We start from the raw sequence: 26500 nt of genomic DNA, 5'->3' as shown, positions 1-26500 counted from the left end.
TAGAGTTTTCTTTGATTTTGGCTTTCTGCAGTTTTAGTATAGTATATCCAATATGAATTTCTTTTTACTTTTTTTTTTTTTGAGAAAGAGTCTTGTTCTGTTGCCCAGGCTGGAGTGCAGTGGCATAATCTCAACTTACTGCAACCTCCGCTTCCCAGGTTCAAGCGATTCTCCTGCCTCAGCCTCCTGAGTAGCTGGGACTATAGGCGTGTGCCATCACGCCTGGCTAAGTTTTGTACTTTTAGCAGAGACAGGGTTTCACCATGTTGGCCAGGCTGGTCTCGAACTCCTGACCTCACAGGATCCACCTACCTTGGCCTCCCAAATGCTGGGATTACAGGCACAAGCCACTGTGCCTGGCTGAATTTCTTTTCACTAATTCTGCTTGGGATTCATTAGATTTCTTTTAACGTGTGGAGCAATTTCTTTAATCAGTTCTGGAAAATTATCAGCCATTATCTCTTCATATATTGCCTCTATATCATTAGCTTTTTTTTATCCTGTATTATTATTTATTTTTGAGGTGGAGTCTTGCTTTGTCACCCAGGCTGGAGTGCAGTGGCACAATCTCGGCTCACTGCACCCTCTGCGTCCTGGGCTCAAGCAGTTCTCCTGCCTCAGCCTCCCGAGTAGCTGGGACTACAGGTATGTACCACTACGTCCAGCTAATTTTTTTTTTTTTTGAGACGGACTCTTGCTCTCTTGGCCAGGCTAGAGTGCAATGGCGCGATCTTGGCTCACTGCAACCTCCTCCTCTTGGGTTCAATCGATTCTTCTGCTTCAGCCTCCCAAGTAGCTGGGATTACTGGTGCCCACCACCAAGCCTGGCTTATTTATTTATTTATTTATTTCATTTTATTTATTTTATTTTATTTTTTTGAGATGGAGTTTCGTTCTTGTTACCCAGGCTGGAGTGCAATGGTGCGATCTCAGCTCACTGCAACCTCCGCCTCCTGGGTTCAGGCAATTCCCCTGCCTCAGCCTCCTGAGTAACTGGGATTACAGGCACATGCCACCATGCCCAGCTAATTTTTTGTATTTTTAGTAGAGACAGGGTTTCACCATGTTGACCAGGATGGTCTTGATCTCTTCACCTCATGATCCACCTGCCTCAGCCTCCCAAAGTGCTGGGATTACAGGCGTGAGCCACCGCGCCCAGTCTAATTTTTATATTTTTTAGTAGAGACAGGGTTTCACCATGTTGGTCAGGCTGGTCTCGAGCTCCTGACCTCAGGTGATCCACCTGCCTCGGCCTTCCAAAGTGCTGGAATTTACAGGTGTAAGCCACCACACCTGGCCTACTTTTTTTTTAATCCTGTATTAGTTTCTCATTTCTGCTATACAAAATTACCTCTAACTTAGTGGCATAAAATAATACAAATTTATTATGTTACAGTTCTTTAGCGTAATGTGGTGGCTCACACCTGTAATCCCAGCACTTTGAGAGGCCAAAGTCTGTGGATCACTTGAGGTCAGGAGTTTAAGACCAACCTGGCCAACGTGGTGAAACTCCATCTTTACTAACAATACAAATATTAGGTCTTACTGTGTTGAAATCAAGGTGTCAGTAAGACTGTGCCTTCCTTGGTTCATTGCCCCTTTCTCCGTCTTAAAAAAGCCAGTAGTGGGTCAGGAGAATTTGCTTGAACCTGGAAGGCGGAGGTTGCAGTGAGCCGAGATGCGTGCCGTCGCACTTCAGCCTGGGCAACAAGAGTGAAACTCTGTCTGGAAAAAAAAAAAGCCAGTAGTGTTCCACCTCCAAATCTCTCTATACACCTCTGACACGTCTGTTTCACTCTTACAAGGATCCTTATGATAATCTCTACATTTCAGGATCCTTAATCACAGCTAAAAAATTCCTCTTGCCAACTGGGTGCAGTGGCTCACGCCTGTAATCCCAGCACTTTGGGAGGCCGAGGCGGGCGGATCGCAAGGTCAAGAGATGGAGACCATCCTGACCAACATGGTGAAGCTCTGTCTCTACTAAAAAAAAAAAAAATATACAAAAATTAGCTGGGTGTGGTGGTGCGGGCCTGTAGCCCAGCTACTTGGGAGGCTGAGGCAGAAGAATCACTTGAACCGGGAGGTGGAGGTTGCAGTGAGCCGAGATTATGCCACTGCACTCCCGCCTGGTGTCAGAGCGAGACTCTGCCTTAAAAAAAAAAAAAAAAATTCCCCTTTCATCTAAAAGAATTCGCAGCCATTGGAGATTAGGACATGGATATTTTGGTGATGATGGCATTATTCTACTTCCTATTTTCTTTCTGAAACTCCCAATTACATGTATACTAGACCTTCTCAGAGTATCTTCTACGTCTCTTATTAACTTTTTAAAATTTTTTTTTTTTTTTTTTACTTTTTTATTTTAAAAGAGATGGGTTTTGCCATGTTGGCCAAGCTGGTCTTGAACTCCTGACCTCAGGTGATCTACCCACCTTGGCCTCCCAAAGGGCTGAGATTACAGGCGTGAGCCACCGTGCCCTGCCTATTATCTCTTTTGTGTATTTTTTCTGTCTCCCCAACCAGAATGTAATCTCTTTTATATTTTCCCATCTTTTTAATTCTTAGTGTTTCCTCTGATTTATCTTTAAATTAATTCTTCAATTGTGTTTAAATGGCTCTTACACGGATCCATTAATTTCTTTTCTTTTCTAATTTAATTTTTTTTTTTTTTTGAGATGAAATCTCGCTCTATTCCCCAGGCCCACACTACCACACCCAACTAATTTTTGTATTTTTAGTAAAGATGGAGTTTCACCATGTTGGCCAGGCTGATCTTGAACTCCTGACCTCAAGTGATCCACACACCTTGGCCTCCCAAAGTGCTGGGATTATAGGTGTGAGCCACCACACCTGGCTCCTACTGACTTTTTATTTATTTATTTATTTAAAAGATGGGTTTCACCATGTTGGCCAGGCTGGTCTTGAACTTCTGACCTCAAGTGATTCACACACGTTGGCCTCCCAAAGTTCTGGGATCACAAGTGTGAGCCACCACACCTGGCTTCTATTGACTTTTTAAAACTTAATTAATTAATTAATTAATTATTATTATTTTTTGAGACAGAGTTTCGCTCTTGTTACCCAGGCTGGAGTGCAATGCGCTATCTCGGCTCACCGCAACCTCCGCCTCCTGGGTTCAGGAAATTCTCCTGCCTCAGCCTCCTGAGTAGCTGGGATTACAGGCATGCGCCACCATGCCCAGCTAATTTTTTGTATTTTTAGTAAGACAGGGTTTCATCGTGTTGACCAGGATGGTCTCGATCTCTTGACCTCGTGATCCACCCGCCTTGGCCTCCCAAAGTGCTGGGATTACAGGCGTGAGCCACTGTGCCCGGCCAATTAATTATTTTTAAAGATGGGTTTTCACCATGTTGGCCAGGCTGGTCTCAAACTCCTGACCTCAGGTGATCTGCCCACCTTGGCCTTCCAAAGTGCTGGGATTACAGGCGTGAGCCACCACATCCAGCTCTATTGACTTCTTAAATTTAGCCAGTTTTTGAATTTCTGTTTGGTTCTTTTAAAATTCTGCTATATCACATTTTAGTTTCTAATTCTCTATTGATATTTTCAAACTTGATTTTTATTTCTTTAGCATAATGTGGTTGGTCTGTGTCTGGCAATTCTAATAGCTAAAGTCTTTGTGGGCATTTCTTCTGGTTTATTTTCATAGTGCTTTTTTTTTCTTGTGCACTTTTTTTATTGAGATGGAGTTTTACTCTTGTTGCTCAGGTTGGAGTGCAGTGACATGATCTTGGCTCATCACAACCTCTGCCTCCTGGGTTCAAGTGATTCTCTTGCCTCAGCCTCCCAAGTAGCTGGGATTACCGGCATGTGCCACCACGCCTGGCTAATTTTTGTGTTTTTAGTAGAGACAGGGTTTCTCCATGTTGGTCAGGCTGTTCTCAAACTCCCGACCTCAGGTGATCCACCTTCCTAGGCCTCCCCAAAGTGCTGGGATTACAGGCGTAAGCCACCATGCCTGGCCTCTTGTATACTTGTTTACTTAAAAAGATGATTTTATTTTGGCCGAGCATGGTGGCTCACACTTTTAATCCCAGCACTTTGGGAAGTGGCTGGATTGCTTGAGCCCAGAAGTTCAAGACCAGCCCGGGCAACATAGTGATACTCTATCTCTACAAAAAAGTAAAAAAATAAAAATTACCTGGGCATGGTGGCCTGTGCCTGTAGTCCCAACTACTCTCGAGGCTGAGGCAGGAGGATCGCTTGAGCCTGGGAGGTTGAGGCTGCAGTGACTCATGATTATGCTGCTGTACTCCATCCTGGATGACAGAGTGAGACTCCATCTCAAAAAAAAAAATTTTTTTTAATTGATTATAATGTTGTTCAAGAAAGTACACATATTCTAAGTATATAACTTGCAGAATTTTTACAAACCGAACGTACCTATGCAGCCAGAATTCAGATCAAGAAACAGGGTGTGGCTGGGCGTGTTGGTTCACGCCTGTAATCCAGGCACTTTGGGAGTCTGAGGTAGGCAGATTGCTTGAGCCCAGAAGTTCGAGACCAGCCTGGGCAACATGACAAAACCCAGGGCAACATAACGAAATCTCCGCTAAAAACACAAAAAATTAGCTGGGCATGGTGGCATGTGCCTGTGGTCCCAGCTACCCGGGAGACTGAGGTGATATCACCTGAGCCTGGGAGGTAGAGGCTGCAGTGAGCTGTGATAGCTCCACTGCATTCCAGCCTGGGTGACAAGAGTGAGACCCTGTCTCAAAAGTCTAAAAAAAAAAAAAAAAAGAACAAACAAAAAAAGAAACAGGAAAAAGCAGGCTCTTATCAGCTCTAGAAACCTCCTTATATGTTCTTCCAACCCCTGCCAACCTCCCTCCACCTCCCCATATTAAGATAGTTACTGTCTTGACTTTGAGAGCATAGATGAATTTTGCCTACTTTTTTTTTTTTTTTTTTTTTTTGAGACGGAGTCTTGCTGTGTCGCCCAGTCTGGAATGCAGCGGTGTGATCTCGGTTCACTGCAATCTCCGCTTCCTGGGTTCAAGCAATTCTCCTGCCTCAGCCTCCTGAGTAGCTAGGATTACAGGCACACACCACCACTTCCTGCTAATTTTTATATTTTTAGTAGAGATGGGGTTTCACCATGTTGGTCAGGCTGGTCTCGAGTTCCTGACTTCGTGATCCGCCCACCTGGGCCTCAGAAAGTGCTGGGATTACAGGCATGAGCCACCGAGCCCGGCCTGCCTACTTTTAAACTCTATGTAAATAGAATCATACAGAATATAACTTTATGTGTCTCGCTTCTCTTCATCAGTGTTATGTTTTGCAATTCATAATATTATTCTTAATTGTAGACTTATTTATTCTTGTTGTGTAGTATTCCATTGCACCTGGTTACCCTTGATTATATGTTATACATGGTATTTGAAAATTTATAGGAATTTTAGCTGGGTGTGGTGGTGCACGCCTGTGGTCCCAGCTACTTGAGAGGCTGAGGTGGGAGCATCACTTGAGCCTGGGAGGCGGAGGTTGCAGTGAGCTGAGATCACGCCACTGCACTGCGGCCTGAATGACAGATTGAAACCCCATCTTAAAAATAAAAAAAGAAAGAAAATTTATTTATATAGAAATATTTGAGGCCAGAATGATGGTATCATTTTCCAGAGAGGACTTAGTTTCTCCCTGTTCCCTAGGAGTAGGGGAGTCTAGTAGTAGGAGACTAATTAAATTTTAAGGCTTGAGCTTTTCCACTTGCGTAGATGATGCAAAGCTGGGCTGTGTTTTGCTTTTACCACTGCTTACTTTTTTTTTAATAAAAAAATTTTTTTTGGCTGGGCACAGTGGCTCACGCCTGTACTTCCAGCACTTTGGGAGGCCAAGGTGGGAGGAGCACTTAAGCTCAGGTGTTGAGATCAGCCTGGGCAACATAGCGAGACCCTGTCTCTATTCTGTAAAACAAACAAACAAAAATTTAATTAAAAAAATTTGGTGGGGTGCAGTGGCTCACACCTGTAATCCCAGCACTTTGGGAGGCTGAGGTGGGTGGATCAACTGAGGTTGGGAGTTCAAGATCAGCCTGACCAACATGGAGAAACCAGTCTCTAGTAAAAAATAGAAAATTATTACTCCAACTCTCTCCTGAAAAGAAAAAAAAAAATCCAAAATTAGCTGGGTGTGGTGGCGGATGCCTCTAATCCCAGCTACTCAGCAGTGAGTAATCCCAGCTGAGACAGGAGAATCGCTTGAACCCAGGAGGCGGAAGTTTTGGTGAGCCAAGATCCCGTCATTGGACTCCAGCCTGGGCAACAAGAGCGAAACTCCCTCTCAAAAAAAAACAAACAGGCCGGGCGCAGTGGCTCAAGCCTGTAATCCCAGCACTTTGGGAGGCCGAGGCGGGTGGATCACAAGGTCAAGAGATCGAGACCATCCTGGTCAACATGGTGAAACCCCGTCTCTACTAACACAAAAAATTAGCTGGGCACGGTGGCACGTGCCTGTAATCCCAGCTACTCAGGAGGCTGAGGCAGGAGAATTGCCTGAACCCAGGAGGCGGAGGTTGCGGTGAGCCGAGATCGCGCCATTGCACTCCAGCCTGGGTAACAAGAGCGAAACTCCGTCTCAACAAAAAAAAAAAAAAAAAAAAAAAAAACAAACAAACAAAAAAACACTTTTTGGCTAGGTACAGTGGCTCACACCTGTAATCCCAGCACTTTGGGAGGCTGAGGCTGGCAGATCACAAGGTCAAGAGATTGAGACCATCCTGGTCAACATGGTGAAACCACGTCTCTACTAAAAATACAAAAATTAGCTTGGCATGGTGACATGTGCCTAGAGTCCCAGCTGCTTGGGAGGCTGAGGCAGGAGAATTGCTTGAACCCAGGAGGCAGAGGTTGCAGTGAGCCGAGTTTGTGCCACTGTACTCCAGCCTGGCTACAGAGCGAGGCTTCGTCTCAAAAAAAAAACAAAAAAAAATTATGGCTGGATGTGGTGGCTTATGCCTCTAATCTCAGCATTTTGGGAGGCTGAGGCAGGTGGATCACTTGAGGTCATGATTTCAAGACCAGCCTGGCCAATGTGATGAAACCCAGTCTCTACTGAAAACAAAAATTAGCTGAGCGTGGTGGCACATGCCTGTAATTCCAGCTACTTGAGAGGATGAGGTAGGAGAATTGCTTGAACCAGGGAGGCAGAGGTTGTAGTGAGCCAAGATTGCACCACTGTACTCCAGCCTGGGTGGCAGAGCAAGACTTCATCTCAGAGAAAAAAAAAGTTATGAGTGTATAGTAGGTATACCTATTTATGGGGTTTATGAGATATTTCGTTGCAGGTGTACAGTGTGTAATAATCACATCAGGGTAAATGGGGTAACCATCACCTCAAACATTTATCCTTTTTTTGTGTTACAGACATTCCAATTATATTCTTTTTTTTTCTTTTTGAGATGGAGTCTCACTCTGTCACCCAGTCTGGAGTGCAGTGGCGTGATCTTGGCTCACTGCAATTGCCACCTCCCCCAGGTTCAAGCAATTCTCCTGCCTCAGCCTCCTGAGTAGCTGGGATTACAGGCGTGTGCCACCATGCCTGGCTAATGTTTGTATTTCTAGTAGAGATGGGGTTTCACCATGTTGGTCAGGCTGGTCTCAAACTCCTGAGCTTGTGATCTGCCTGCCTTGGCCCCTGCTGGGGTTATAGGCATGAGCCACCACACCTGGCCTATATGCTTTTAGTTACTTTAAGATGTACTATAGATTATTGTTGACTGTAGTCACCCGGTTGTGCTATCAAATACTAGATTTTATTCATTATATCTAATTATATTTTTGTAGCCTTACTTACTTTTATTTCTAGTTGAACCTCACCTTGAAAGTATAATCTTTGGGATTCCAGCTTAAAATGGGGGTGTTATCAGAGTCCCCATCTCTGAGGACTCCTGAGCTTTGACTATCATCTCTCCCATCCCCAGTCAAAGCCCAGAAGGTTGCCTGGAGGACAGCTTTTAGCCAAGCCAACAGGGCCAAAAAAAAGGGCCAGCTGGTTGGAGTGCTGAGTACCCGTCAGGCCTTGTGGGAGGTGCTGTAACTGCCTGTGCTGCTCCCTTCTTATTTTATTTTTTTTCTCACCCCCCAAGGAAGGAGATTTTTTTTTTTTTTTTTTTTTTTTTTGAGATGCAGTTTTGCTCTATTGCCCAGGCTAGAGTGCAGTGGCGCCATCTTGGCTCACTGCAACTTCCACCTCCTGGGTTCAAGCGATTCTCCTGCCTCGGCCTCCTGAGTAGCTGGGATTACAGGCGCCTGCCACCACGCCTGGCTAATTTTTGTATTTTTGGTAGAGACAGGGTTTCACCATGTTGGTCAGGCTGGTCTCGAACTCCTGACCTCGTGATCTGCCTGCCTCAGCCTCCCAAAGTGCTGGGATTATAGGCGTGATAATCTGCCTGGCCGCTCCCCTCTTATTTGGGCAGGCACTGGGTCAAGGAGGAGCAGAACAGACCCTTTTTTGGTCAGAATGTTTGCCTGGCTTATATCCTCAGGCAAACCAGGGCTCATTAATCTATTAATCTGCTTTTCATTCCAGCCTAATTCAGTGGTTCGAAACAGCACCAAGTCGGACCTGCCCACAGTGCCGAATCCAGGTGAGAGTATTGGGGTGGGACCACCTCAGCTGAAAAGTTCTCCTTAGCAGAGACCAGGAATGTGAAAAGAACTCTGAAACTGAACAGTATCTCTGGCCTTTTTGGACTCTCCTGGTTTAAGGCCAGTTGAGCCTCACTTGTGCCCTTGAGTTGATTGGGAGATGTGCTTACACCCACAGGTAGCTGGCAGATAAACTTGTTGCCTGGGCCAGTTTTCACTCTGGTAGATTTGGCCTCGTTCATTGACTTTTCCTCAATGACTCAGCACCTAGAGTTCGGGTATCTTTTAAGTACTTAACCATATAGGTCTGTAGTTATATGACTACAGCCCCAACTTGAGGTACCTGCGGGGGTAAAGAGGTGTTTTGACTTTAAAGATGTACTTTGAAAAGTTGGGTCTGAGAACAGTCCTGACCTGCATGTCAGGCAGGTAGGTAGTCAGACCCATGTACAACACTCTCCGCCTTGCCCATGACCCAGCTACACAATCATACTCTGTCTCGTTCTCCCATCCAGGTTGGCAGAAGAACCATTATCAATAAGCTCTTCTTTGATCTTGCCCAAGAGGAGGAGAATGTCTTGGATGCAGAATTCTTAAAGGTACCCAGAATTTATCTGTTTCTACTGAACTCCAAGCCCTCTGGGAATTCATTTTCTTTTCTTTCTTTCTTTCTTTTTTTTTTTTTTTTTTTTTTACCTTTTTAAGAGATAGGGTCTTACTCTGTTGCCCACACTGGAGTGGTGCAATCATAGCTCGCTGTAACCTCAAACTCCTGGGTTCAAGGGATCTCCCCACCTCAGCCTCCCTAATAGCTAGGAATATAGGCATGCAACACCATGCTTCGTTAATTTTTAAATTTTATTTTATTTATATATTTATTTTTGAGATACAGTCTCATCTGTCACCCAGGCTGGAGTGTAGTGGTGTAACCTTGGCTCACTGCAACCTCCGCCTCCGGGGTTAAAGCAATTCTCCTGCCTCACCCTCCCGAGTAGCTGGGACTACAGGTGTGTGACACCGTACCCAGCCAGTTTTGTATTTTTAGTAGAGATGGGGTTTCACCATGCTGGCCAGGCTGGTCTCGAATTCCTGACTTCAAGTGATTCACCCACCTCAGCCTCCCAAAGTGCTGAGATTACAGACATGAGCCACCATGCCTGTATGATGGCCCTAATTTTTAAAAAATTTTTTTGTAAAGATAGGGCCTTGCTATGTTACCAAGGCTGGTCTTGAACGCCGAGGCTCCAGCAATCCTCCCACTTCAGCCTCCCAAAGTGCTGAGATTACAGGCATAAGTCACTGTGCCTGGCCTGGGTGTTCACTTTCTATTTCCACATAAGTGGAGGGTTCCTGGAGTATAGAGATGAAGTTATAGAGGCGAGACTTGGTACAGTTTTCAAGGTTGGGGACAACAAAAGCAGAGGACAAGTGATGAAACACAGTTATCAGAGAAATACACTATGAGGGAAGAGGTAGGGGGCTGCTTGACTATAAACCCTCCCATTGGAATTTCAGGTCAATTCCAACCTGAATTTTCTCTTGTAGTCTCCTCACCTTTTTTTTCCTTTTTTTTTTGAGAAAGAGTCTTGCTCTGGTCGCCCAGGCTAGAGTGCAGTGGCATGATCTCAGCTCATTGCAACCTCCACCTCCCAGGTTCAAGTGATTCTCCTGCCTCAGCCTCCTAAGTAGCTGGGATTATAGGCACCTGTCATGGTGCCCAGCTAATTTTCATATTTTTGGTAGAGACGGGGTTTCACCATCTTGGCCAGAGTGGTCTTGAACTCCTGACCTCATGATCCACCCGCCTCAGCCTCCTAAAGTGCTGAGATTATAGGCATGAGCTACCACACCTGGCCATCTTTTAAAGAACCTACAGCCATCCTGTCCAGCCCACTTTGCTGCTTGGATAGATAGTGACAGATTAGAAAACTCTTCCATTCCCCAGCCATGGAAGATTTCTGGACTCACCGTTCCCTAGCCTGCTTGTACCTCAAAATTGCCTGGGGAGGCTGGGCATGATGGCTCACGCCTGTAATCCCAGCACTTTGGGAGGCGAAGGTGGGCAGATCACTTGAGTCCGGAGTTCAAGACAAGCCTGGCCAACATAATGGGACCCCATCTCTATTAAATAAAAAAAGTTAAAAGAAAAAAAATTGCCTAGGGAGTTTGGTATAAAGTCAGATGCCTGGGCCTTCCCTAGACCAGGATTAGAGGCCAGAGCCCTTGGCATCAAGATTTGCAGTCCAGGTAGAAATGCATATATTAGGGGAAAGTGGGTAGTTTTCCTCCTATATGTCTACTGCTTCCCTTCCTAATCTAAAATTTAGCTTTTTTTGTGCATGAGCGGGCTGGAATGGCAGAGAACTTGAGGAAGTTGAATTGGGGTTCACAAATGATCCCTGGACTCTGAGGGTTAATTTGCTGGGTATCTGTCAGATCAGAGTTCATTTGGCTCTGGCCCCAGGGTGTCATGATATCCTTGGAACCTCACTGCTTCAGGAACATGGAGCTTTTGTGCTTACAGCAAGCATGTTCATTGTCATGGTAACTGCTCCCCGTTTTAAGTAGTGTCTTCCCTGTGATGAAAGCAGCAAAGGCAGTTTGATTTATTTCCAGTTTTCCAAGCCAAGTTTGTGAGATAGGTAGCAACATCTTGGGTAGTTTGGAGCAAGGGCTTGGAAGCCTCTGCTGGAGTGTGGAAGAAGCCAGGGGACTATGGGTAGTGGTGCAGCAGCCATGGCCTGGTATCTGTTCTTAGGCAGCCCCTGCGTGTCCCTCCTTACCCACCACTTCCACTCCCAGCTGTTCAGCCTATACTAACCAGCCCAGCCACCAGAAGCTCCTGCCTCTAGAGTCCTGGGTGGAGAGTTTGATAGCAGGAACTTGTTTACCCACTGGGTCTAGGCCATACTGTTGGTCACATGTGAAATTCTGAGTCTTCTGTTGACCTTAGATGGGTGATCTAGAGTAAGGTTTGCCTGGATTCCAGCTAGCTACCACCATGGACCCTTGGTCAAGCATTTCAGTTCTATATAACCTTGGTTTTCCTTGTTATGGAGCAGGTTCTTCACTTGCTCATGGAGATGTTGAGTTCTCTGGCCTCCTGAATAGGAACTGGGTTCAGTTCTGCCACAGCTTCTCAGTGATTCTGTAGCATGACTCTGCAACATTTGCAAGGGCTTTGAGAAACTCACTTGATCCTCACAGCAGTCTAGTTAGAGGCTAGTTAGACACATGGGAGATTTCATCCAGGGGTATAAAGTTGTCCTGGCACACCTACCTCTATTGGATCCTGGGGCTGGAAGGTCTGTAGTATGCAGAGCCAGTTTGGAGTCTGGAGGAAAGTAGACTATGAATCAGGAAGACCCAGAGTGGAGAGAGAGAGTAGTGGCCCAAGGTCCTTGGCCATGTGAGGCAGCTGATGCCCACAGGGAACAAGACCAGCACAGAGCAGTGAGGCCAAGGAAGCAATAGAAGTGCTATGGAAACTGATCACAGGGACCAAACTTTACTTTCCTTCCACTATTCTACATCTTCCCTGTCCTGGGGCCTTGCTCCTGAGATTATTTTCCTCCATTTTACCTACTTTTCAAAAGGGCACATAGAGCTAAAGCAGTGCTTATCTCTCCATTGTTAGCTTAACTTGGCCTTGAGGTACAGCAGGGTTCATGCCCAGAAGGCCTCATTGTTAAATCCTGGAGCTCCCAACAGCCTTATGGGAGGCTACGTGGAGGTCAGCTGTGATGCTTTCCTGTTGCTTATTGTGGGTATTGCCTTGCAGAATGAACTGGATAATATCAGAGCCCAGCTTTCCCAGAAAGGTAAGTTAGCAAGAGACAAGGAGTGCTGGGAAGTCCCTGACTTGGATGCTGGAGAGAGGGGGCCTTAGGAGGGAGGTCTCAAACAATTTGGCAGAGCCAGGGCCTCTCCCTGCTTTGTATGTCCAAGAGTCCTGCTAGCTCTTGTGGCTGGCAGAAAAAGAGAGGAAAGGGAGGTGACTGAAGCTGTTCACCTGGATCAGGTGAGCCTCTTGTCTCTGAGTGCAGCTTCTTGCCTAGAAACCAAGATGGGAGAAGTCTACTTGATGGGACAGAATATCTTTGGGAGAGGGCTCAGCTGCTGAGTTTGGCTGCTTGAGTCCTGGGATGATAAACTAACTAGACCTGTGGTGGGTGGGGTGTGGGCAGTAAAATATTTTCCTAAGTAGTTCAAGCAGCAGAAAGTGGACTTTTCCCTGAATGAAGGCTCTGGCTTAGCTTCTCTGGTTTGGCACATCCCAGAGAAAGAAGTGGGCCACCCAGCTTTCTGGCCTGAGCCTTGTTTCTCACCTGCCTAAGGGATGAGGCACTGAAGCCCAAGGGCCCAAGTTCTCATGCTGATGAATGGACAGGCCTTTCCCTTTCCCCCACCCTCTACCCCTGCTCCAGAGAAGGAGAAACGGGACACCCAGCTCATTGTCGACTCTCTGCGGGACATGCTGGAAGAACGCAACGCTACTGTGGAATCTCTGCAGCAGGCCTTGGACAAGGCTGAGATGCTGTGCTCCACACTGAAAGTAGGTCCTCGGGTTTTATGGGTACAGAATTGGTGGGAAGAAAGATTGCCCCAGAACTGGGCTCCCATTCTAGACTTATCTTCTAGTTCTGCTACAGTTAGTACCTTGGTTTGGGCAGTTGTAAAATAGAGGCCAATCACTTCTTCCTCTTGCCCTCCCATATTGTACCCATCCATCCCATAAGAAAAGGGCCATATTGGCTGTACTTGTGGATTTTGTACTAGGTAGTTTGGAGAGGCAAGGCCCGCTCAGTACCTCACAGAGGGGATGTTCAACTAAGACCTCAGTGAGGCTGCTCCATGTTTCCAAAAGTGGTTCATACTCTACTGATGAGGCCAGCCTGAAGAACCTTCCATTAGCACTCCAGTCCTTGGCTGGGCTGCTCTCCTGAGCCAGATCAAACGGCATCCTAGGGAGGAGCAAGGGCCTTTGAAGTCAGCTGTGCCTAGCTAACCGGGCAGATCAAAGCCTGCAGAGTGAACAGCTCTAAACCCAGATGAATTTTGCATCAGCCTGGGTTGGTGAGCCTCTTGCTCTCCAAGGGGCATGAGAGGCGATTGATCTGAACCCATGATTGATATTCTGGCCATGTAGGCAGGAGCAGTCCTTGCTGGATGCCATTTGAAAGGGAAAGGGAGCCATCCTTGTGAACAGACAAGGCCCCAGGATATTCATTGTCTGTGTCCCTGCTTAGGGGCTGGGCTGGATCACATGGTCTGGCTGGTGGGAGAGAGAAACTAGCACCTGGCTGCAGAGCAGGAGTCTCTAATGGTATTCTCAGGTCAGAGACAAAGTGGTCTTAGGCTGAAGGCAGCCTGGCCAGCTTCCCCTGGCTCAGTTCTCCATTCCTGCCAACCATCCATGGGTCTGGGTGGTAGATAGTGAGGCCTGGGTTTGTTCTCTGGACTTCTTCAGCCACCAGCACAACATATACCATGAGGCCCAAACCACTGGACCTTGGCAGCCCACCGCAGGCCTGTAAATGCTGGCAATGGGCTGTGCCTACTGTAAGACACCTTTCAGGAGGAGGCAGGCAGGGAGGTGAGGAAGCAGCTGGCTTAGAGCCTTTTAGCAGAAGAAGCACAAGCAAGAGTGGGGCCCAAGAGCTTTACCTCCTGGGGTTTGGGAGCACATGGTTATCAGCATTTTCAAAACATAAGGTGCAAAAAGTTCTGGAGCAGAGTTTCCTAGTGACTTTAGCAATGGCTCCTGAGGGCCTCCAAGCAACAGATATGGGTGTATTTGCTCTTCAGAAGCAGATGAAGTACTTGGAGCGGCAACAGGATGAGACCAAACAAGCACGAGAGGAGGCCCGCCAACTCAGGAGCAAGATGAAGACCATGGAACAGTGAGTTTGGAGCTGGGTCCTGCACCGTGCCTTTGCCCCCAGGACCTGCAAGTGGTACAGTTCTTAGGACTGCAGCAGGGAGTGCAGTTGGGTCATGTCTGAGGTTCAAATCTGCATAGGCCATGGAGGGCTCAGGTCAGCTGGGTGTGGGCACAGATCTTAGCCTCTATGAACTTGCACTTTCCATGGGGGCCCTTGCCACATTTCTCCCTGTCTCTGTTGCTGGTGGCCAGATGACGTGGTGGGGTCTTTCCCTTTAGGAACCTCTCTCCGGGAAATCCCTGACCTTGAGACCCTCTGTCAGCACCTCTTCTTTCTCAGCAGCATCCTTGGAGCTATGCTCATCTCTGCTGTGGAGCCTCTCCTTGGGCACACCCACCTGCTAAAGCATCCTAGCAGCCTAGCCTGTTACCTTAGCAACAGCAGCAAAGGAAAGCAGAGCTGCATTGGGTATGTACCCATCAGCCTCCAGATTGCAAATGCCGTGGGCTGGGTGTGTTTTTCAGGATCGAGCTTCTACTCCAGAGCCAGCGCCCTGAGGTGGAGGAGATGATCCGAGACATGGGTGTGGGACAGTCAGCGGTGGAACAGCTGGCTGTGTACTGTGTGTCTCTCAAGAAGTATGTACTGTGACCCCTCTTAGCAAGCCCAGGAGATAGGCCATGGGGCCCCAGCCATGTCACTGCTCCCATCTCTTGTAAAGCAGTTGGAGCTAAGGGGCAAACTCTGGAGCCATGCTGCCTTTGAACCCTGATTCCACCTCTCACCAGCTGTGTAGCCTGGTGCCAGTTTCTTGGCGTCTTTGACCCTCAATTTCCTGAGTGGAGATAGTAATAGACCTGCCTCATAGGATTGTTGAGAGGACTGAGTGTGAGTTTTAGGTGCTGTTTCTAAGGGTGTTGACCTAGCTCTCTGAGCTATAAGCCCCATTGTGATAGCTAGAGCCTGTTCCCCATTAGCACTATCATCCTGCCTGGCTTGGATCAAACTCTACTCATATTCTTCACTCTGATTGGTGTGAGGTTGGCAGGAAGGGTGGAGGGCCACTTAGCTGAGAGGCCCAGAGGGTCCAAGATGCTTCCTGCAAGACCCCGTGGTTTAGGGAGCCCCCTAGTGAGACTGGGGCTTTCAAGTCACTAGTACCTGCAGGACAGGCAGGAAATAGTCACCTCCTTGCATTCTCTGCAGGACCCTCCACAGTGCCACCTGGTACTTATTGGGCTCATTTGTCGAAGTAGGAATGAGAATGAGGTGAGGGGTTGGGCAGTGCTTTGTGTTAGATTAGTGCTGTGGCTCAGTCTGACCTGCAGGTGTTCTGTTCTGGCATCTCTTTCCACGGCCACATTGCAGGGAGTACGAGAATCTAAAAGAGGCACGGAAGGCCTCAGGGGAGCTGGCTGACAAGCTGAGGAAGGATTTGTTTTCCTCCAGAAGCAAGGTAACTTAGCAGTGAACAGAGGGTGAAGGAGAGGCGGCTCTCTTTGTCATGCTCACTCTGATCTCCTGAGCAAGGCCATGGGAACTGATGACACAGCTGACTCCCTGGGGCAGCTGGATGACTTATAGAGACTTGTTACTGGTCCTTACTGGGCATTGGCTTCAATATGTGGCTTGTCCACTAGGGGTGGACAGATCACAGAGGTATCCCCCAACACGTGCACACTCATACTGCCCTCTGCTCTTCCTGGCTCTTGGGTACCTCTCAGCTGTCTGGAGAGCACAGGCCCCAAATGTGACAGTGTCAGAGGCCTATTTTTTTCCAGGTCTGGAGTAGCAGGGCTCCTGGAACCTGATTCTGTCAGCACAGCTGCTTTTACTTCTGGCATGGTGCATCCACAGGCTATAAGATGTAGGAAGCAGCCTTTGCTTCTGGGCAGCTCCGGATGTGCACTGCCAGACTGAGGCCTAGCCTCAGAGAGCTGGGATCTCTTCGCATACTCCTAGTCTCTTCTGGATCCTAGTTACCTTGATCACTCACTGGGGAGCAGCAGGAGGGGGCATGGCACAAGGCCACCACTTGGCTTGTCCTTCACTCCCTACACTTTCTTATAGTTGCAGACAGTCTACTCCGAATTGGATCAGGCCAAGTTAGAACTGAAGTCAGCCCAGAAGGACTTACAGAGTGCTGACAAGGAAATCATGGTGAGGGACATCCCCAGCTTGACAGGAATGAGGGGTGGTTTGTGTGCCGTCCCAGAGCAGGGCTGGGCTATCTTTGCCCAAGAACCTGTGTAGCAGTCGGTGGTGGTTCTAGGCCCCCTGCATCCTCCTGGGTCAGGGTATGCCTCTTGGCCCTGGTCCAGACTGGAGCCTGGGCCTCCTCAACAGAGGGCAGATAGCACCATGGATCTTCCCTCATAGTCTGTTCTGCACTTACAGGTCCCTCGTCATCAGAGGAGGGTCTCTACCTGGGGCTTGGCCTCCTAAGCCTAATGATGGGGTATCAGGCTTTGCTCTGTTCCCAGCGGCCCTGCCTTTCATGCATGCTGCTCATGTCCTAGGCATTATCTCTGGACTTGATGTCTCAGCCTTTCTCTCACACACTTCTCTTTCCTTCCCTAAGAGCCTGAAAAAGAAGCTAACGATGTTGCAGGAAACCTTGAACCTGCCACCAGTGGCCAGTGAGACTGTTGACCGCCTGGTTTTAGAGAGGTTTGTTGAGCCTTGGGTGGTGCATGGGTCACAAGGTGGGAGAGCTGTCTGGTAACAGTCTTTACTCCTCCTGGCTTTGGTGGGGTGGGTGGCCTTTGTGGACCTGATGTCTGCAGACAGCCTGCCCTGGGAACCAGCCAAGATTTAGCTGGCAAGCAGCTTTGAAGCAAACTCTAGGCTCTGACAAAGAGAGGCCGGAGAAGGCCAGAGGACCTAGAAGTGGTCTGAGAATAGGGCAGGAGCACTGACTGTCTTGGGGCATCCTGCTTATGGAGTGGCTCCCCACATGTATCCGTCCGCCCCAGATTTTGAAACAAATATGAAACCACTGTAAAATAATTCCCCTAGTGCCAGGAGTGCGTGCTTTAAACTGCCACCAGAGGGAGCCAAGACACAGAAGGATTGGTATACCTTGAAGCATGGGTATCCATTTCTGCTCCTGAGTGTTTAACAGAAACAGACAAGCTGAGAGCATCCTCAAGGCTACCTCCTGCTTGTCAAAAGTCCCCAGCAAGGACCCAGACAGAAAGCACACAACTGCTGTCAGTGGCCCCAGTCTTTAATCTTTTTTTTTTTTTTTTTGAGATGGAGTCTCTGTCGCCCAGGCTGGAATACAGCGTGATCTCAGCTCACTTTAACCTCTGCCTCCCAGGTTGAAGCAATTCTCCTGCATCAGCCTCCCCAGTAACTGGGATTACAGGCATGTGTCACCAGGCCCGGCTAATTTTGTATTTTTTGGTAGAGATGGGGTTTCACCATGTTGGCCATGCTGGTCTTGAACTCCCAACCTCAGGTGATCCACCCACCTTGGTCTCCCAAAGTGCTGGGATTGCAGGAGTGAGCCACCATGCCTGGTTACTTTTGTTTACTTTCTTTACCTCTTCAGGGTGCTGGAAGGCCTGGGCTCCTACAGAAGTCCTTGATGAGTGCCCACTGCATAGCAAGCCTTCTCTGTTCTCTTGGAGCTTATGTTCCAGAGGGATAGATGAGCTGGGAGTTTAGATGGCTAAGCCCACAGCCTGCCATATACATACTACATTATAGAATCTCGTCTGTAGCTCCTAGCTCCCAGTTAGGGACAGGCTCACCTCATTCTGAGTAAGCTTCATGTCAGGGCCTGCAGCCCACCTTGGTATAGGAAGGACAACTCTGGTCTCCCTTGGCTTTCAAGCCAGCAGGACACTAAACTTGCAAAGCCTTCTGTACAAAGCTGGGCTGGGCTTCTCATCAAGCTTCATGAGGATGACTTAATTCATTTTTGTCTTCAGTAGTTTTCTGGGCACAAATATTGGAGTGGTTGGCTGCATACATTGACTCATACCTGTAATCCCAGTGCTTTGGGAGGCCAAGGTAGGAGGATTGCTCGAGTCCAGGAGACCAGCCTGGGCAAGATAGTGAGACCCTTTATCTACAAAAAACGTAAAACTAGGCAAGCATGGTGGCACACACTTGTAGTTCTAGCTACTCAGGAGGCCAAGGTAGGAGAATCACTTGAGCCCAGAAGTCAAGCTATGATTATGCCACTGCACTCCACCCTGGCAGACAGAGTGAGACCCTATCTCTCTTAAAAAAAAAAAAAAAAAAAAAAAATGACCGGGCGTGGTGGCTCACACCTGTAATCCCAACATTTTGGGAGGCTGAGGTGGGTGGATCATATGAGATCAGGAGTTCAAGACCAGCCTGTCCAATGTGGTGAAACCCCTTCTCTACTAAAAATACAAAAATTAGTGGGTGTGGTGGCAGGCACCTGTAATCCCAGCTACACAGGAGATTGTAGTTGTAATCTCCCAACACTTTGGGAGGCTGAGGCAGGAGAATTGCTTGAACCTGGGAGGTGGAGGTTGCAGTGAGCCAAGACTGCACCATTGCACTCCAGCCTGGGCAACAGAGCAAGACCATCTCAAGAAAAAAAAAAAATTACAGTGGCAGGTCTGTTTGTTTTTAACAAAAGCTCTTCTTTTAACTAGGCATTAGGCAGCACCAGCACAGTCTATTTTTTCTTTCTTTCTTTCTTTCTTTCTTTTTTTTTTTTTTGAGATAGGTTCTCACTCTGTTGCCCAGGCTAGAGTGCAGTGATGTGATCACAGCTCACTGCAGCCTCGACCTCCTGGGCTCAGGTGATCTGATCCTCTGCCTCAGCCTCCTGGGTAGCTAGAACCAAAGTGCTGGGATTACAGGTGTGAGCCACCATGCCCAGCCTAGGCACAGCCTGTTCTAAAGTCAGAGCCTTAAGCTCTCAGACATGGTTGTTGAATCCTCAGTGACAGCTTTGCCCTGTCTTCTCTGTGTTCTGATGGCAAGACCCTCACAACTACAAGTGACCTCAAAGACTCTGCCGCTACCTTTCTCCTGTGACTGCTAACATGTTACTGCAGAGAGCTGGAAGAAGTCTTAAGTTTTCATGGGCCAGCTACTCAGGAAGCTGAGGTGGGAGGATCACTTGAACCTGGGAGGTTAAGGCTGCAGTGAGCTATGATCATGCCACTGCACTCTAGCCTGGGTGACAGAGTGAGACCCTGTTTCAAAAAAAAAAAAAAAAGTCATGTCAAGGAAGATGGAAGAGTAGAAAGCTCGGGAATCCATCTCTCAATGGCAACAACTGAGCTAGTTGAAATGATCTGAAGCAACCTCTTTGGAAATCTGGTCTAGTAGAACATATTCAGCATCCAGGGGAAAGCTTGATGAAGAGGCTGATTAACTTCAGTAAATTTTCACTTTTCTCATAGCAGCTCCACCTCCTGAGCTCAAGTGATCCTTCTGCCTCAGTCTTCTGAGTAGCTGGGATTGACTACAGGCATGCACCTCCACGCCCAACAAATTTTTTGTAGTTTTTGTAGAGACAGGGTCTAACTATATTGCCTAGGCTGGTCTTGAACTCCTGGCCTCAAACAGTCCTCCTACCTGGGTTTCCCAAAGTGTTGGGATTACAGGCGTGAGCCACCATTTCTTTTTTTTTTTCCTTTTTGAAACAGTGTCTCACTCTGTCGCCCAGGCTGGAATGCAGTGGTGCAATCTCAGCTCACTGCAACCTCTGGCTTCTGGGTTCAAGCAATTCTTCTGCCTCAACCTCCTGAGTAGCTGCGATTACAAGAATGCATCACTATGCCCAGCTAATTTTTAGCAGAGACGGGATTTCACCATGTTGACCAGGCTGGTCTCAAACTCCTGACCTCAAGTGATCTTCCCACTTCGGCCTCCCAAAGTGCTGGGATTACAGGTGTGAACCACCACGCCCAGCTGCCACCATTTCTTAATTTAAAATTAGGAAAATTAAGAAATCTCTGGCTGGATATGGTGGCTGGAAATGCAAAAATTAGCCAGGTGTGGTGGTGCATGCCTGTAGTCCCAGCTGCTCGGGAGGCTGAGGTAAGAAAATAGCTTGAACCTGGGAGGTGGCAGTTGCAGTGAGCCGGGATTGTGATACTGTACTTTAGCCTGGATGACAGAGTGGGACTCTGTCTCAAAAACAAAAACAAGAAAAATTAAGAAGTTTCTTAAGTTTTTTAAGAAACTTCGTAATTTTTATAACTTTTTACTGCAGGAGTATTTTTTATTGTGGTAAAATATAAATAAAATTTATCATTGTAACCATTTTAAGTACATTTCTGTGGCATCAAGTACATTTACTTGCTGTGCAACCATCACCACCATCCCGCTCCAGAATGTTTTCATCTCCCCAAAGTGAAATTCTATACCCACTCCCCGTTCCCCTTTCGCCTCAGCTCCTTCACTCACCATCCTTTCTGTCTCTATCAATTTGACTACTTTAGGAGCCTCATATAAGTGGACTCATACAATATTTATCCTTTTGTTACTGGCTTATTTCAGTTAACATAATGTCTTCAAGGTTTATCCATGTAGCATGTATTACAATTTTCTTCCTTTTTAAGGCTGAATCAGTAATCATTTTGTTTTATTTTATTTTATTTTGAGACAAGGTCTTGCTCTGTTGCCAAGGCTGGAGTACAGTGGTGTGATCTCAGCTCACTGCAACCTCCCACACCTGGGTTCAAGGGATCCTCCCACCTCAGCCTCCCAAGTAGCTGGGTTTACAGGCATGTGCCACAGTGCCCAGTTAATTTATTTTATTTTATTTTTTGTAGCAACAGTCTCAATATGTTGCCCAGGACAGTATCGAACTCCTGGCCTCAAGCTATCCTCCCACCTCAGCCTCCCAAATTGCTGGGATTACAGGTGTGAGCTACTATGCCTGGCAGTATTCATGTTTTAAATTTGCAAGCATTCATTCTTGCTCTTTGAGTACGTCTGTTTTGCATTCTGTTCTTGTTTTATGGTCTCATATTTCTGTTTGTCTCAGTCAGTATTTGTGCACCGTGGACTTTCTCTTAGGCTCCCCTCCCATACCTGGTGGCCCTTGGCTACTTTGGAGGCCAACCTATGTGAGTAGGGTTTGGGGGGAATGTGCAGACAGCTGGCATCATGTTGAGTCTTATCGGAACCCAGGATGCAGAAGGCTTTACTGTTGGGTCCAATAATATTGGCTGCCCTAGGTCACTGTACCTGGTTTGCTTAGTGTCTTTGAGAAAAGCTCTTCTATTTATTGGTCCAGAGCAGCATCTTGACTGCCTAGTGTTGTACCAATGCAGATTAGATGGGGTGGAGCCAAGCTCACAATTTCATCAGTGTTCCAGTTTTCAGGCCTGTTTAATGCTTTTGCAAGGTCCTCCCTTGCCTTCATGAACCCCTCCTTGTGGGTTCTGGGTGCTGTGTCAGTCTCTTGTCCCCTGGCCATGCTTTCTCTCCCAGAATTTTTTGGAAATCTCTGGGGGCTAATGGTGGTTGCCTGTTCCACTTGTTGCAGTAGGACTACCCTTCATATCTGTCATTTTAGGGAGGCATCAGCAGGTAGCCACCACCCCCAACTACAAAGTCAGTGTTAGGAAGATCGCTTATGGGCCCCAAGGGCCCCTGAACTCCAGGCTAGAAAGAGCCAGGGAGACCTTTCCTTAGGATAGGGTAAGGCCGCCAGGAGCCATAAGTACATGGAAGAGATGTTGACTGATCCCATGCCACACAGGCAAATGGGCTGTTCAAGGCCTTAGCTTTGTTCTGGGCTTTGAGTGTCTTGCCTGGCCCCCTGAGGCCTCTGGGATAAAGCCCTGTAAGTTGACCATGCGTGGATGTCCCAAGGGTGATAGTGTCACCCAGGAGGGCCTGAAGCCAGCCTCAACCAGTGAGGGAAGGACTACTAAGCCCTAGGTTCTTCCTCCTTGTAGGACAAACAGAAGGTGGGAAGGAAAGAAAGTGGACCCCTGGGAGAAAGGGAAACAGCCTTCAAGCTCATAAAGGAAGAAAAATATAGAAGCAGTTTAAGAGAAGAAGAAATGTGTCCATATGAACCAGATGTGGATATGGGGGTTGAGGGAGGCACTCTGAGAACCTCCTGAGTCTTAAGTTTAGTGTTGTGGATGACAAGGAGGTACAAGTGAATGAACCCAGCCTGTCTTGAGCTTAGGCACCACTATGCAAGGCCTAGGGGCTGGCTGGGAGTGGAAAGTTCTGCCTTGAGCTGCCTGGAGGATAAAATTCACAGCACCCAGTGACAGCCTGCCTGCCTCCCTCTTGAGTTTACCTTTCCTAACCTGAGCCTCAACTTGCTGGGTTTGGTAAATCGTGGCAGAATATGGATACTGCAAAAAAGTTGCCGTGAGTGGTCCTGGCTGCTGTGGTTCCCAGAGGAGGAAGCAAAGCAGCCAGCCTGGAGTTGGTTTGAGGTGGGTTTGTGCAGCCTTCATTTTCACTTGCAGGCAAGGATGGAAGTAGAGCTTCTAGGGTCCTGGACGGGGAAAGGAAGAAATAGTCCAGGATTCCTGCATTGCTTAGCCACCTAGATCAATGCAGATAGGCTCCCTCCCTCTGATCTGTACACCCCAGTGTGAGTGGGACTGTGGTGCAGCCCTGAAAAGTTCCTGAGGAAAGGAAAGAAAGAAGGTATCTTTGGAGCTACCCCTGCCACTCCCCAGGGCTCTCCTTGTATGACAGGAGCTGGGGAGCCCTGCCAGGTCTGGGTGGGCTGGAAGAATCCTGTTGGTTGTAATTTTTAATAGAATAAAACTTTACTCCCCGCCCCACCCACCCGTTATAAAAATAAAAACACACTCATTGAGAATTTGGAAAATAGGAAGTTATCATAGAGGTAGTTACAGTTGACATGTGGAATATTTCCTTTTACTCCTTTTTCTGCATGTGGGGGTGGGGCTGGAAGTGGTGGGGGGTGCCAAATCATGTAATTGCACTATACTTGGAGTTTTGTGTGCTTTTAAAGTTTAATTTAAATTTTTTCAAATCAGTGCAGTGGTGCCATCATGGATTGCTGTTGTATACTTTTTAAATCTAGCAAAGGAGGCCGGGTGTGGTGGCTCATACCTGTAATCCCAGCACTTTGGGAGGCCGAGGTGGGCAGATCACTTGAGGTCAGAAGTTTGAGACTAGCCCAGCCACCATGGCGAAACCCTGTCTTTACTAAAAAATACAAAAATTAGCTAGGCATAGTGACACATGCCTGTAGTCCCAGCTATTTGAGAGCCTCAGGCAGGATAATCTCTTGAACCTGCGAAGTGGAGGTTGCAGTGAGCAGAGATCATGCCACTGGACTCCAGTCTGGGTGACAGAGTGAGACTCCATCTCAAACAAAGTAAAAAATAAAATAAAAAATAAATCTAGCATACAAACATCTCCCCATGTTATTAAATTTACTCTCTAGAAACACTACTTTTTGCCTACGTCATGTTTAAGCTAGGACAGTGCCAGCCCCGCTAAGGGCAATCATTTTGATGGATTCTATTATTATACCATTTGCTGAGATAAAAAGCAACATCACAGGGAGCTCCTTCCCTCTACATTGATCTGTGGTGACATCTCTGACTGGCTCCTTGCATTGCATTCTGAGACATGAGGCCATGTGGTCAAAGGGCAGTAGGCTTTTGTTTATACATTTAGGTTTTCTCTGGGTTTTAGCCTGCATCTTTCTTTGTATTCCAGACTTTGACTGGTCCCATGACTGTGCAAAGGACTGAGCCAAGTGGCTTATTCTCTAGAGAGCAGGGCTTTGTTGAGGGGTGGCCTTGAGTCAGGAGTGGGCTCCAGGTCCCTGAAGCTGAGTCATCTCTGACGCTTGAGGAGCTGTCGTCCTTCTGGGTTACCACTGTGGCCCCAAATAACCAGGTCATCTCTGCCTTCAGCCCAGCCCCTGTGGAGATGAACCTGAAGCTCCGCCGGCCATCCTTCAGTGATGATATTGATCTCGATGCTACCTTTGATGTGGATACTCCTCCAGCCCGGCCCTCCAGCTCACAGCATGGTTACTCCAAAAAGCGTTGCCTGGAGAAGTCACAGTGAGTGGTAGTTCCTGGCACTGTCCATGGCCTGGTAAGGGGATGGCTAAGACAGCTCTGCAGGCCCTGTGCTGTTAGCTCTAAGTGGCTGATGGGGCAGTGAGGGCTGCCTAGGCTTGGCCATGGCATTGGTTTCAGCTACCTCTTATTCCCTCTACTGAGCACTCAATCTGTGCAAAGCCCCTCTCTTGTCTCATTATTCCTCACCATCACCCTTCAAGACAAAGGTGTTGGACTGCAAGTTAGAGAGAATGCAGGGATGCCAGAAGGGGCGGGTCTGGGCTAGTGGAGTTGGAGAGGGTGCTCCTAATACCCTGAAGGTCTGCCCACCAGAGTCCTGAGCCAGGGACTCTCAAATTCCTCTCCTATGTTTGCCTCTGAGGCTGGGATCATCTCAAACCACAGAGCCCAGGACCTTACCACACGAGGGGGTGACCCACAGGGCAGGCATGAGAAGCTGTCTGGAATGCCAGTGGGGCAGGTGGAACCTGCTCTGGGGTACAGTGGGACCAGAAAAAGGGAGGCTGTCTCCTTGGCCAGGTTTGCCAAGTGTGGTTCACTGTGGAGACAAGGATTACACTCATTCCTATAAGTGCTGTTCAGATGAGGCTGGTCAAGGGCTGGGCAGGTTTCCTCTTATTTAAAGACTGGACAGAGACAAAGAAGAAAAAGATAAAGAAATTGAAAGGCTAGACAGTGGAGGTAGAAGGGAGCAGGAGGGCAAGCCAGCTGAGCTGTCCAACCTCCCAAACCTCAAGGGTATGGTCACCCCTGCTCTAGAGGGCCAGGCCTGATAGGAATGAGAAACAAACCTAGAACTCATGGGCCGCAGTCAGGGATCCTGTAAGTGACTGCTGTGTACTCTGGCTTCCTCCCATTACTGCGTCTTCCGCTGTAAAGGTTGAAGGTGGACACCTGGGGTCTTCAGGCTGCCAGGCCTTTCAGAGACATTTCCACCATCTTTGGGGCCTGTGGAGGTAGTGAAGGAGCCCGGAATGCCCCTAACTCAGCTTATCCCTTTCCTGGAGCCATGGTTGTCATGTAGCCTTACCACAGGCTGTTAGGGCAGGGGCAGAGGAGTTAGTCACCAGCCCCTGATCCCACTCCTGTCCTTATGGCTTAAGAAGCCAAGGGGCCAGCCTTAGATCACCATCTTCTCACTCACCAGGGAAAATGCCAGGAGAGGGTATCCAGCTATTAGGTTCCCCAGGAATTGGGTGGAAGTAGTTTTCAGCTTGGGAGGCCAGGGCCTAGGGCCGTGCTCTATTCTGCCCCAGGCCCTTCCTACACAGACTCTCTAGGGAGATGGCCTGGCCCTGTGTTCTGAGAGGATTTTGTGGGCTACTTTACTGAAAGGCTAACTTACTGAGGGTCTCCTGGGGGTAGTGTCACCTCTCTGGGAAGACAGGACTTGGCCTGAGCTCATTAGATGCCGTTTGCTTATGTTAGGGCATGACTGACTTTCCTCTCGTGGTCGGTGAGTTGGTTGGGCTCTCCAGCCCCATATAGAGCCTGGGACATGGTGAGATGCCCGAGGACTTGAGGAGCATTGGAATTTGGCCTTGAGTGGAAGCCACAGGATTGGGACATGATCCAGTCATCCCTGTCTCTGCCGCCCTACTGACTGTGGCTGTCCAGCTGTTCACAGACCTGCACTTGGGGTGGGATCACTGAGGTGCCTTGCCCAGAATGCAAGCATGGCAGCAGCAGTGCCACGCTGTGACTCTCCAAGGGGCATGTGCTGAGCCTGGTTCACCTGCCCCCATGTCTTGCTTACCTACCCCCTGCCTTCCCTCTCATTCTTACAGCTCCCCCATTCAGGATATGCCCAAGAAGATACGCAAAGGCCCCAAGAAGGTAAGAGCTTTCTTGAAGAAGCACAGTCTAACCATTGCCAAGACTGAACTTCTGGAGGGCGGGCATGGTCTTGCCAGAGCCCTGTCACTCCTGGTCCAGGACTGAGGCACTTGAGAGCCAC

The 26500-nt window shown here is 48.0% G+C and overlaps 1 protein-coding gene across 2 annotated transcripts in view; it reads left to right on the top strand.

The window, feature by feature from the left end:
* Nucleotides 1–26500, top strand: part of TRAIP (TRAF interacting protein) — a 30793-nt gene that overhangs the window by 3015 nt on the left and 1278 nt on the right. The window contains exons 2-12 of one of the 2 annotated variants that reach the window (XM_012467753.2): nt 8554–8611; nt 9128–9211; nt 12394–12433; nt 13040–13167; nt 14421–14515; nt 15022–15135; nt 15866–15953; nt 16568–16657; nt 17079–17167; nt 24370–24522; nt 26331–26379. In XM_012467753.2, coding sequence (XP_012323176.2) covers nt 8554–8611; nt 9128–9211; nt 12394–12433; nt 13040–13167; nt 14421–14515; nt 15022–15135; nt 15866–15953; nt 16568–16657; nt 17079–17167; nt 24370–24522; nt 26331–26379 — 988 coding nt within the window. The remainder of the gene's footprint in view (nt 1–8553; nt 8612–9127; nt 9212–12393; nt 12434–13039; nt 13168–14420; nt 14516–15021; nt 15136–15865; nt 15954–16567; nt 16658–17078; nt 17168–24369; nt 24523–26330; nt 26380–26500) is intronic. The other variant, XM_012467754.2, reaches the window with a different exon arrangement.

This window comes from Aotus nancymaae, unplaced genomic scaffold, assembly GCF_030222135.1.
Source record: "Aotus nancymaae isolate 86718 unplaced genomic scaffold, 86718_ANA_hifiasm-v0.15.2.pri h1tg000067l, whole genome shotgun sequence".
Lineage (NCBI taxonomy): Eukaryota > Metazoa > Chordata > Mammalia > Primates > Aotidae > Aotus > Aotus nancymaae.
Note: the sequence above shows the minus strand (reverse complement) of the source record. Positions and strands in the feature narration are given on the sequence as shown.